At 34.1% G+C, this 12500-nt stretch overlaps 2 protein-coding genes across 3 annotated transcripts in view; one reads left to right on the plus strand and one right to left on the minus strand.

The window, feature by feature from the left end:
- LOC136849715 (uncharacterized) overlaps window positions 1–7923 on the minus strand; it is a 15428-nt gene extending 7505 nt beyond the window's left edge. The window contains exons 1-2 of the mRNA XM_067123088.1: window positions 7879–7923; window positions 3213–3348 (exon numbers count right to left, since the gene is read on the minus strand). Of these exons, the coding sequence (XP_066979189.1) occupies window positions 3213–3293 (81 nt within the window). The 5' untranslated portion in view covers window positions 3294–3348; window positions 7879–7923. The remainder of the gene's footprint in view (window positions 1–3212; window positions 3349–7878) is intronic.
- Window positions 7924–9315: 1392 nt separating this feature from the next.
- The window catches only part of LOC136849713 (uncharacterized), a 35566-nt gene continuing 32381 nt past the window's right edge, over window positions 9316–12500 (plus strand). The window contains exon 1 of one of the 2 annotated variants that reach the window (XM_067123086.1): window positions 9316–9445. The gene's annotated coding sequence lies outside the window, so the exon portion shown is untranslated. Of the gene's footprint in view, window positions 9563–12500 lie in introns of both variants that reach the window. The other variant, XM_067123085.1, reaches the window with a different exon arrangement.

The raw sequence follows: 12500 nt of genomic DNA on the forward strand, positions 1-12500 counted from the left end.
CTAGCTAGTCTAAGTGCTCTTAGAAAATGAGATCTCAAAGCCATATACTTAACATTACGTGTATGAGTCGATTTTGCATTGATCATTAAGCTGTTATTTGTAGCTTTCCTGTGATTTTTTAAATTTCAGGCCATTGTCTGTTCTTATTACACTAGTGTCTAAGAAGTTCATGGAGTTAATTGTTTCTTTCTCCATGGTGAATTTCATTGATGGTACTAAGGAGTTAAAAACAGATAGAAATTCATCAACGTCGTGGTTTACACTCCAATCTGTAAAAGTGCCATCTACGTATCTAACCCAGTAAACATCATCTGGCAATATGCTACTGGCAATTCGAGTTTCATAGAATTCCATGTATATGTTTGACAGCACTGGAGACAAACAGTTGCCCATTTGCATTACAAATTTCTGCTTATAATAGCTGTTATTAAAACCAAAACATGTATCTATTACACAAAGTCTAATTAATTTTAAAGTGTTTGGAACAGGTATGGAAAAAAACATTTATTTAGTTCCCTGTTGAAAAATTCAAGCAGATCTAAAACTGGTACACAAGTGAATAAACTTTGTAGATCAAAACTAATTAAATGACAATTTTGGTTAATTTGTTCACTTTGAACTACATTTACAAATTCATCTGAATTAGTGATGTGGGAGTTAGATATGGTTCCTACAAGCGGTTTAAAAAAATTTACGATAAATTTAGAAAGAGAATATTGTACACTTCCTGTTGTGCTGACAATAGGAAGTGTACAATATTCTCTTTTATTTTATTTTTGTTTTCGGTGAGAAAAAATGTTTGTGATTTTTATGTATGTAGTTATTCTGTTTAGTTGTAATAATGCTCTTGAAGAGGCCTGGTGGAAGGCGAAATTATCGCGCTATTAGTGTTTTATTCTCTTTTCTCCTGTGGACTATAGTGACATACCTCATCTTCGTGGTATGAAGATAAGTATATATATATATATATATATATATATATATATATATATATATATATATATATATATATATATATATATATATATATATATCGGTGGCGCCAAGAGACTACGTACTTCCTGTTCTAAACAAGACTTTACAAACAATGTTGTTAGCCTTCAACAACCTTCTCTCATCTCCAGCCTCCCTGCTTGTAGTTCCCACCCAAATAGGTCGGGGTCTTTTCAGGTTTCTGGTTCCCACAGGAGCCTAGCTGACAGTATCACTGACTCTTCTGTCACGGGTGGTGCAAAGGTCATGTCCAAATCATCTCCAAATACCTTTTGCCATTATTTCACCTATATATGGAACTGTTGTAATGTACCTTATGGTATTTCATGCCTATCTCATCTGCATATGGAGCTGTCGTATATGGTATCATTTCGCAACCTATCTTACTCCTAATATTCGTCTTCAAGCTTTCTCTTAAACGAAAAAAAAATCTGTTCGATATGGTTTCATTGTCTATACCCGTGGTTAGAGAAGTTCCTCGTTGGACGAGTCGGTAGAGTTCTCGGCTAGCACTCAGCTAGGCCCGAGTTCGAGTCTCCGGCTGGCCAATGAAGAATTAGAGGAATTTATTTCTGGTGATAGAAATTCATTTCTCGGTATAATGTGGTTCGGATTACACAACAAGCTGTAGGTCCCGTTGCTAGGTAACCAGTTGGTTCTTAGCCACGTAAAATAAGTCTAATCCTTCGGGCCAGCACTAGGAGATCTGCTAATCAGCTCAGTGGTCTGGTTAAACTATGGTATACTTAACTTTCTCAATCAGAGGGGAATTCCCCCCCCCCCGGGAGAATTTGAAAGTTTCATGGGGGAAGTGTGACAATAGATTGGCAGACTCAAATTGGCTCTAGGACTACACAAAACACAGTGTGGATCGGTCCCACTACTGAGAGGTCACGCGGGGTTTCTGCTAAGTTGCATGTTGGTGTTAGTATATTGTTGCATATTGTTTGGAATGCACCTTTTGAGGCAGACAATTTTGGAAAAGGGGGTTTGGGGGGGGAGGAAATGACATTCTGGCATATTATGGTGAAAGGGTGCATGGGCCAAAAAAAAAAGGTTAAGAACCACTGGTCTATACCATGATTCACGTCCCTAAAACACTTCAGCAAGCAATTTCAATCTATTTGATTTCCAGATCTCACTTAGCCTACCCATTGTTTGATTGACCTTTATCAGTCTTTTACTAAACTCCAATTCAAGAGAACCTGCCTTGGATATCATTGTTTCTAAATATTTGAAAAACGGGACTATTTCTAATTACCTGCTGTATATTTTTTTTATCTATTTATTTACTCATCTATTTATTCATTTATTATTAACGATACCGTATTCCACTAATAAAAAGTTAAGTATACCCTAGTTTTACCAGACCACTGAGCTGATTAACAGCTCTCCTAGGGCTGGCCCGAAGTATTAGACTTATTTTACGTGGCTAAGAACCAATTGGTTACTTAGCAAAGGGACCTACAGCTTATTGTGGAATCCGAACCACATTATAGCGAGAAATGAATTTCTATCACCAGATTCCTCTAACTCTTCATCAGCCGGCCGGGGAATTGAACTCCGGCCCATCCATCGCAGCTCTACCGACTCACCCAACAAAGAGCTTCCACTAATAAGTATAAGAATGTTTATATATGGAAAAATGGAGGCAGACGTCATTTGTGTGTGTAATATATATATAAATTATATATATATATATATATATATATATATATATATATATATATATATATTTCATTTCCTGGGATAAAAAGAAACGAAAGAATGCAGATTAGCTTGCACTCCGTATCCGGGAAAGTGCGCCATCAAGGACTAGCATTATGTGGTGAAATATATATATATATATAATATATATATATATATATATATATATATATATATATATATATATATATATATATATATTTATATATATATAAGTATATATATATATATATATATATATATATGTATTTATATATATATATATATATATACAATATATATATATATATATATATATATATATATATATTATATATATATATATTATATATATAATATATATCTGCTAGTCTTTGATGGCGCACTTTCCCGGATACGGAGTACAAGCTAATCAACGTTCTTTCGTTTCTTTTATCCCAGGAAATTGAACGTTCTTAGGCCGAAAGAGGAGAAATGCCCGCGCCATAGATGACATCATCGTGATTTGTCCCTGAAAGCCACGATAACCAAACCTTGAATTTCCTATCGATGACGTCACTCAGCTTTCGTAGAATGTCGTGCCGGAGTACCACAGGTGTTGTGTTGGAGTCCATCTCAGTTTTATATGCCTCTAAATGTCTGGGAGTCACACTGAGCCAGTTTCAAGGCCTGAAAATTAAAATTAAAAAGTTGCTTTCAATTATTCTTATACATTTCTCCGTTTACGTATGGACATACGTGAATGGAAGGAAGTATTGGTACCTGTATGTGTATATGTATACAAAACGTGTTTGTGCATTCAGTTATACATAATATGTATATGCATAAGTTTACGTATATCTATTGGTTCTTAGTCACGTGAAATAAGTCTAATCCTTCGGGTCAGCCCTAGAAGAGCTGTTAATCAGCTCAGTGGTCTGGTTAAACTAAGGTATACTTAACTTATTGAGAAGTGTAACAGGAGGAAAACCTCGCAGTTGCACTATGAAACAATTGTCAGAAGTGGTGGGAAGTCATATGAAAGAAAAAGAATATGAACGGAGGTACAGTTAAAGGAATGAAAGGGTTTGCAGTCAGGGGCCGAAGGGACGCTGCAAAGACCTTAAAGTAATGCCTAAGTGCATCACGTGAGGTGCACTGACGGCACTATAACCTATAGGGTAGAGAGAGAGAGAGAGTGTATAAAGGTCACATAACTTTCTGTATTCCAGGTAAACGTACCCCCATCTAATATTTACGTGACTTTGCCAACATAATCATCACTTGCCATCTGTCTTTATTAAAAGCCACACTGCAGCCAACTCCACAACCGCCATCCCTACCCTGTACCCAACCCGACACCACACCTCCCTCCGCCCCACCATCCCATTCTTCACCTCCAAGCAAACACATACTAACTTCCCTCCCTTCCGGCCTCCCCCCACCTTCAACCCCCCAAACCCACGTGGTCCCATTAAACCCACAAGGGTTACGCAGACTCAGTAAACAGATTCTGATTGTGAACTTGACTTAGACCAGGTGGCCAAAAGGGTTTTCTGAAGATCACAGTTGCCTTTGTTTCTGTTGGACTTCAAATTTTGTTTGTCTTTAACTATAAGACATAAAGTCAATCATCGCAAGAGATCGTTACAATTCATCATAAATTTATAAGTTTTTTTTTTTTTTGGTACCAACACATCCGTGACAATGAAGTATAGTTTTCAAAATTTATGAATCTTTGACACGCAAAGAAACGTTTGTGGAATGCATTCACAAAATTTCTAAGATTCCAAAGCACAATATGTATCTCTTTATGGACACTCCTCTTTATACAGTTGAGTGAACTTCGGCTGTCTATCATTAATAATCATAGTTCTATAGCCTCGTGGTAAAACTGCTAAGGACAAAACCAGTTTCTCTATCTGAAAAATAAAAATACTCATTAAACTTTCCAGCAATAGAAACCAGACGAATAATATATAATAATAATAATGATTAATGGACATTTTAGAACAAACCAGATTTCGCAAAATCTTACTTTTTTTACGCAGTGTCCTTAATTAAGAAAATAACAATTAAATTATATTGTCATAATTGCTATTATTATTCAGTCTGCAGCCTCATTTAGAAAAGTTAAATGCTGTATGCCCAAAGGTTCCAGTAGCAAAGCAGCCCAGTGCGGAAGAAAAAAGCACAGAAATAAAATGAAGTCAATCGTTCGCGTGATACAACGACAGGGCAGATGGAATCCCCTTACTAAGATCGAAATGCGCTTATCTGTAATAATAAAATCCGAGTGGATCTTGTTTGTCCGGCCCGGGTTGGGGCGGGGAAGGTAGGGGATCGGGAGGGTAGGGGAGACATGACACATCCACCTTCCTCCTGCAGACCTGTTTGTCCGCCCTGGGTGGGGACGGGGTAGGTAGGGGAGACATGAAACATCCACCTTCCTCCTGCAAACCTGTTTGTTCGCCCTGGGTGGGGGCGGGCTAGGTAGGCGATTGGGAGGGTAGGGGAGACATGTCAAATCCACCCGCCTCCCGCATACCTGTTTGTCCGCCCAGGGTGGGGGCGGGGTAAGTAGGAGAACGGGAGGGTATGGGAGACATGACACATCCACCTTCCTCCTGCAAACCTGTTTTTCCGCCCTGGGTTGGGGCGGGGTACGTTGGGGATCAGGAGGGTAGGGGAGACATAATGGGCATCACCGGGCTCCAGTGCACTGTAGAGCACGCAATCAAGCTCGAATAAGAAATAAACATGAAAGGAAACCATACTGTGGGTTTTGCATGTTCCAGATGTGCTTTAGATTCATCTTTTCCAGTGACACAAGTGTCTCTTTGGACCTTTCGTTCCTACAGCATGGTTTTATTGAGTTTCTTTAAACGATTGTCAAAGACACTCAAGACCAAAGCCATTAATATAGACAATATTAACATATTTCTTCAAAGAATGTGGAAGCATGATATTAACAAAGTAGCCTATCTCTTTTGAATGTTCTTTCCTACAACATGGCTTTATTGTGTTTCTTTAAACGACATTGTCGAAGATTTAAGACCAAAGTCCGGGAAAAAACATTCATATAGATATTAATACATTTCTTTAAAGAGTGTGGGAGTATGACAATAACAAAGTAGAATCATAGAATAAAAATAGTTCCATAATTACACACTCTTTGAAGAAATATGCTACTATTGTAACATACTTCTTCAGAGAAACCACAGAGAATAATGGAACAAAATGCTCTGGGGAGAAGGAGGAAGATTACTCGGCCGGTTTGTTTACAATCACGGGATCGAGTGGAAGTTTTTCTTGACTGTAGACTGCATTAACCTTTGACATGTTCTCAGCAAAGCAATTTCTGATAGGATGTGCCCCATGAATTAACAAACTTTTGTTTTTGTTACATGCATATATACATACATACTTACATACATACACACACAAACAATCAATCAAACATAAATATGTGCATTCTTACATACATACACACTCACGCTTGAATGTGTATGTATGTCTATATATATACTATATATATATATATATATATATATATATATATATATATATATATATATATATATATATATATATAATATAAATATAAATATATATATATATATATATATATATATATATATATATATATATATATAATATATATATATATATATATATATATATATATATATATATATATATATATATATATATATATATATATAATATATATATAGTGGGTGTGTATGTAGTTGTTTGCACATATGTGTGCTTTTTGATATTAAATAAACAATCGGAGACTGTTCAGAACAGAGAGTGCGTGTACTGTAAGTGCTGTTGCGTGCGAAGTTACTTACTATGAGAAAGCGTTGATCGTGACTGACATGCATTTGTGCTTTCTGATATTAACGAAATCGTTATACTTTTTTTTTTTATGAAGTGGAAGCCTCCAGATGCTGGGCAAGGTGAAGGAAGGACTGGCGGGTGGAGAGCTTCAGATAATCGAGTTTCTTTTCAGAATGCCATTCGTGACTCCGCATGAGTTCTGACACGAAGGAGAATCAGATCGTCAGTTAAACGAAAATGCAGGCGGAATTGACACTTCATTTGTCGTGGGTCATTGCGTAGAAGGTGATAATAGGTTATAGAATTTCGGAAAATATTGACGCAATTGAAGCAATTATTATTGTGACTGGGTTTGACAACGAGAAATATCATAAGAATTCATTGTCTGTTTCTGTTGGACTTCAAATTTTGTTCGTCTTTTACTTTAAGGCACAAAGTAAACCATCGCATTGGATCATTACAGTTCAACATGAATTCTTAGAAATTTTTTTTTTTCGGTACCATGGCAACGTTGGTGCATTTTTCAAAGAAACAGTTATTATTTCAACTGGCTTTGACAAGGAGAAATATCGCAAGAATATTAAGTTTATATTCCAGGGAACGGGAATTTACACAAGGAGTGGCTCTCCAAACGAGTGTACAACGAGGCCGTCATTAATGAACGCATTCTGAGGGTGGAGGGCGGAGGGCCGAAGGCCGGGGCGGGGGATGGTATCACAGACTATTGACGTTTTCTGTATGACCCAAAAGCTAAAGCACCGGAAAGTCTCTCCCGGCCGGCAACTTCCCAGCCGCCCCGTCCCCTCGCCACTTCCCAATCCACCCCTCCACCCCACGCCGCTTCCCCACCCCATCTCCCTACGCCACGTCCCCACGCCACTTCCTCATCCCCCCACGTCACTCCCGGCCCTCCTAGCCCCTCTGTAAAATTAACCGTCATGGGAGATCAATTTGCGCTGCTGTCAGGAAACGAAAACAGTCGACTCTTAGCACTTTGCAGGATTATTAGCACCTTTTATGCTAGATTTAGAATCAGTTTCTCTTGGCTTGGGTCAGGTAATATGAAATACAAAACAATCAAATATTATTTCGCCAAACTCAACTTTTTTCGTGAATCAAACCACAATGACGAATGTCAACTCTAAGAAATTCGTTCATCCCTTTTCACACCAGTTAATTGATTATCCGGGAAAAGAAAAAGTCAAACTGAAAATTACAGCTTGATCGTGATAAATTTATCAAATGATTTACATGGAATTCCAGAATTCACATCTGGATTTCTATCACTTTAACGTAAGGATCTCACTCTTCCGTGGCACTGATAGTATTCCAGCAGATAAAAGACCTCTTGATTATCGTGGAACTGAAACACACCCCAAACAGGGCGACCTATCAGGTAGCCAGGAGTCGAGTTCCGCCTTCCGAGGGAACAAGGATGCAACTGAGGGATCTGGGGTCTGGGGAGAAGTGAGGAAAGTCCCTGGGGGAATGTTTACCCTTGTGTGTTTACCTAAATGCGTGGACATGAGATATATATATTGATTGGGTATCCTGGTTCTCTCTCTCTCTCTCTCTCTCTCTCTCTCTCTCTCTCTCTCTGACGAGAATTTATTACAATTTATAATCAATATGTCCACGTTTATATATATATATATATATATATACAGTATATATTTATATATATATATATATATATATATATATATATATATATATATTTATGTTTATATACATATACATATATTTATGTTTATATATATTATATATATATGTATATATATGTATATATAATATATATATATATATATATATATATATATATATATATATATATATATATATATATATATATATATATATATATATATATATATATAATATATAAGCAAGTCATAAGAACGAAAACAGAAAATTAGGTAGTGCCAGGGTCTTACGTGTTTTGGCCTTATGGACATCAGCGTATAAAATGAATACAAGGGAGCGCGTGCTAGAGTTTAACTTTCATTTCTCCTCCGGGTGATTAAATCAACAAGTTTCAGTGATAATCTTATCACGTTTCTCTGAACTTTTATCACACACACACACACACATACATACATATATATATATATATATATATATATATATATATATATATATATATATATATATATATATGTACATATATAATTTATATATATATACGTGTGTGTGTTAGTATGTATAAATTATGTATATACATATATATCTATATGTGTATGAATATCATGTATATGTGAATTAAAAAAAAACACACACACACACACACATATATATATATATATATATATATATATATATATATATATATATATATATATATATATATATATATATATATATATATATATATATATAATCACTTCTACGGAAAACCTGTTGCAGCAGATGAGTCATGGGGACGAAATTCCATGGCAGTCTAGAGTACGTCACGTATAAATTAAAAGAGCGAGAGAGAAAGACGCATACAGAGAATTATTAGGTAATAATGGCCTTGACTGTTCTCTCTCTCTCTCTCTCTCTCTCTCTCTCTCTCTCTCTCTCTCTCTCTCTCTCTCTCCAAGTCAAGAGTTACACACATACGTAAGGGAATTTTATCCCATTCGTGCTAACGCTCACGTTATATAAACACTGGGAGCAACTAAAATAATAATTCACATTGGAAGCAGCACCTAGCACTGTGCTAAACATAGCGAAGACAGCGCGTCGTCTGATGAGCGATTGGCAACGACGCAACCACCACCTTGAGTGCCAGACAGACAAACGGACAGAGCGACGGGGAGGCATGACGTCATAGTGCCTTTGCGGTTTACTCAGAAGTTGCTCTGGGACTTGTGGAACTCAGTTCTTACTCTCACTCTCTCAGTCTCTCAGTGTGGTTACAGCCGTCTGTCGACTGGGAGGTTATCCGGATCCGCTGCAGGTATACCAGAGGCTTTTCTGACTCAGGTGATGAGTTCATTCGGAGGGTGTGAAATCTCGACTTTTTCAGTTTTTAACTTCAGGATATGTTAGTTGGATTTCGTTCAGTGCCGCTGGGGTAAGAAAATCCTTTTCTTTTTTTTTCTAATAGGTTTTTATATACTCCGCTGGCGGACGTAGGTTTTATGGTTAAATTAGCAAAATGGCAAGTTCACATAGATCACTATGACGGTGTTAGGTCGATAACTATTTTGACCAAAGATTTTCAGCTTGAACATCATCAGTCTATTATTATAATAGTAGTAATAGCAGTATCAGTCGTTCACGCTTAGAATGATTATCAGTGAAGCATTTAACATACTCAATGTTATTAGCAGTAGCAATGGTTATATAGTTATAAAATTGTTCATTTTCAAATAAAAATCAGTGAAAACGGTATTATTATTATTCGGTCAGTAGGAAGTAGGCGAGGCTCATGCAATCGTCTCGCGACTAGAGAACGTTCACCTTCCCGCCGCTAGGGAAGAGACAAGCTTCGGCTCTGTTGGCTTGCATGAGCCCGGAAGTCCATATCAGGCTTTCGAATCACTTCCACACCTAACCGCACTCACTGGGCCTTCTTATGGCTAGGACCAGTTTTGGCCTCAACCAGTTTTATCTGAACCAGCCAGAGGAGAATATTTTCCTCTTACGAAATATCAACTGGTGAACAATCTATTCCAATTCACTGGGAGCCAAGAGCCATATCAGGTCGCTGAAACTTTCAGTTTCCTTTTTTGTCATTTTTAAATATTTTTTCTTAACAAACTGTTTTGTAATTTTTACCTACAATGGCGTTATTTATTATTATTATTATTATTATTATTATTATTATTATTATTATTATTATTATTATTATTATTATGTCTCAATGTTAATTATATTATTATTATTATTATTGGAAAGAGAAACCCACAAGATTCCTTTGTATAACTTGTTTACTTGTAAATATTTACATATTACTTGAATCAAGTAATATGTAAATATTTACAAGTAAACAAGTTATACATTAGAAACTCCACAAGATTCCTGTGTATTATAACTTGTTTACTTGTAAATATTTACAAGTAAACAAGTTATACACAGGAATCTTGTGGGTTTCTCTTTCCATCTTCAGAAGAAAACTGAAAGAAGCTTTTGTTTGGTTCATTATTATTATTATTATTATTATTATTATTATTATTATTATTATTATTATTATTATTATTATTATTATTAATAATAATAATAATAATAAAACCTCATAATCATATGAACCATAAAATCGATGAAAATTACGTTGATGTATTTGTAATATGTACATTTTAAAATAATTTTCCTACAAATATCTCCTTCTAGATTTGCATCCCAATTATTATTATTATTATTATTATTATTATTATTATTATTATTATTATTATTATTATTATTATTATTACACGCGTTAATCATTAGACACTGTACAGTTAGTTATTGTTAGGTTTGATTCCCATAATGACCTCTAGCAATTTCTTAAAGGTATGGAAGAGGTTAATTTTCTTTGCTCATATTTTTTGGCTTTATTTTTATTATTTACATTAATTTTCTTTGATATTAGCGATATATTTCCATTCATTCTTTTAATATTATTTTTTTATGTTTTTAGTGGCTCTACTTTTTTACGAACAACAACAACAACAACAATAATAATAATAATAATAATAATAATAATAATAATAATAATAATAATATTATTATTATTATTATTATTATTATTATTATTATTATTATTATGATTACAACAACAACAACAACAACAATAATAATAATAATAATAATAATAATAATAATAATAATAATAATTATTATTATTATTATTATTATTATTATTATTATTATTATTATTATTATTATTATTATTATTTTTATTATTATTATTATGTTGATTTTGGCTTCCTCGGTAGTGGCAACGATGAACTGATTAAATTTTGGGAATGACTGTAGCATCACATTTCACAATGATTCCTCATACACGAGAAAAAGATAATTTCTTCTCCTGTCTAAATAAAAAAAAAATTATTGCTACTTATTTGTGGAATTCCTTGGAATCTACAACCTATAACATCCGTGATTTTTGGAATACGGAGAAAATCTGGCCGAATTTTACTGCTTGTCATTTTATCGTTCATGATTATTCATGGTTCGGAAAATAACGCTTCGAGTTAATGGCTCCTGCTGTAAAATAATGCATTCGATATATTAAAAAATACGACCTCTGTTAGCAAGCTGTTGTTTCTTCATTACGGTTTATTTATCTGCCGTACGTTATGTTATTTCCATTCGAAAGCTAAAAATAACATCTACTAACGAGTATAAATATCATTATTGGATAAATTTCTCTAGTTTTTATAGACATATAGTATACAAATATCATTATTATTGGATATATGTTTATCTAGTATATTTTACAGACATATATATATATATATATACATACATATATTTATATATATATATATATATATATATATTATATTTATATTACAGGAAAAGACATTCATATATATATATATATATATATATATATATATATATATATATATATATATATATATATATATATATATGTGTGTGTGTGTGTGTGTGTGTGTGTGTGTGTGTGTGTGTATAGGCCAGTATGTATATTTACTCTGGAACCAAGTGAAATTATTATTTTCTGTTCCTGATCAGTGCAAATTTAAAGTCGCCTGAATTTTATCTTTTTTTCATAAGTGATCAATTTTGATTTACATAGATTATCCGATTACCTTATAATTTTTCATAATTATTCAATACAACTTTAATGTTATCAAGTTTGATTTCATCACTTCTGCATCTTATTTTCTATTTGTGATCAGTATAATTTCAATTTCGTTATTACTGTATCTTTTTTTTCATTACTGTTTATTGAAATTTTATGTTTGGATGATTCATGTATATAATTATTCATAAGTAAATCAAAATGAATTTTAATTTTCTTCCCATATTTTTTTAACTCATTAGTAATCATTATTATCCCC

The sequence above is a fragment of the Macrobrachium rosenbergii genome, chromosome 21, assembly GCF_040412425.1.
Source record: "Macrobrachium rosenbergii isolate ZJJX-2024 chromosome 21, ASM4041242v1, whole genome shotgun sequence".
Taxonomy (NCBI): Eukaryota; Metazoa; Arthropoda; class Malacostraca; order Decapoda; family Palaemonidae; genus Macrobrachium; species Macrobrachium rosenbergii.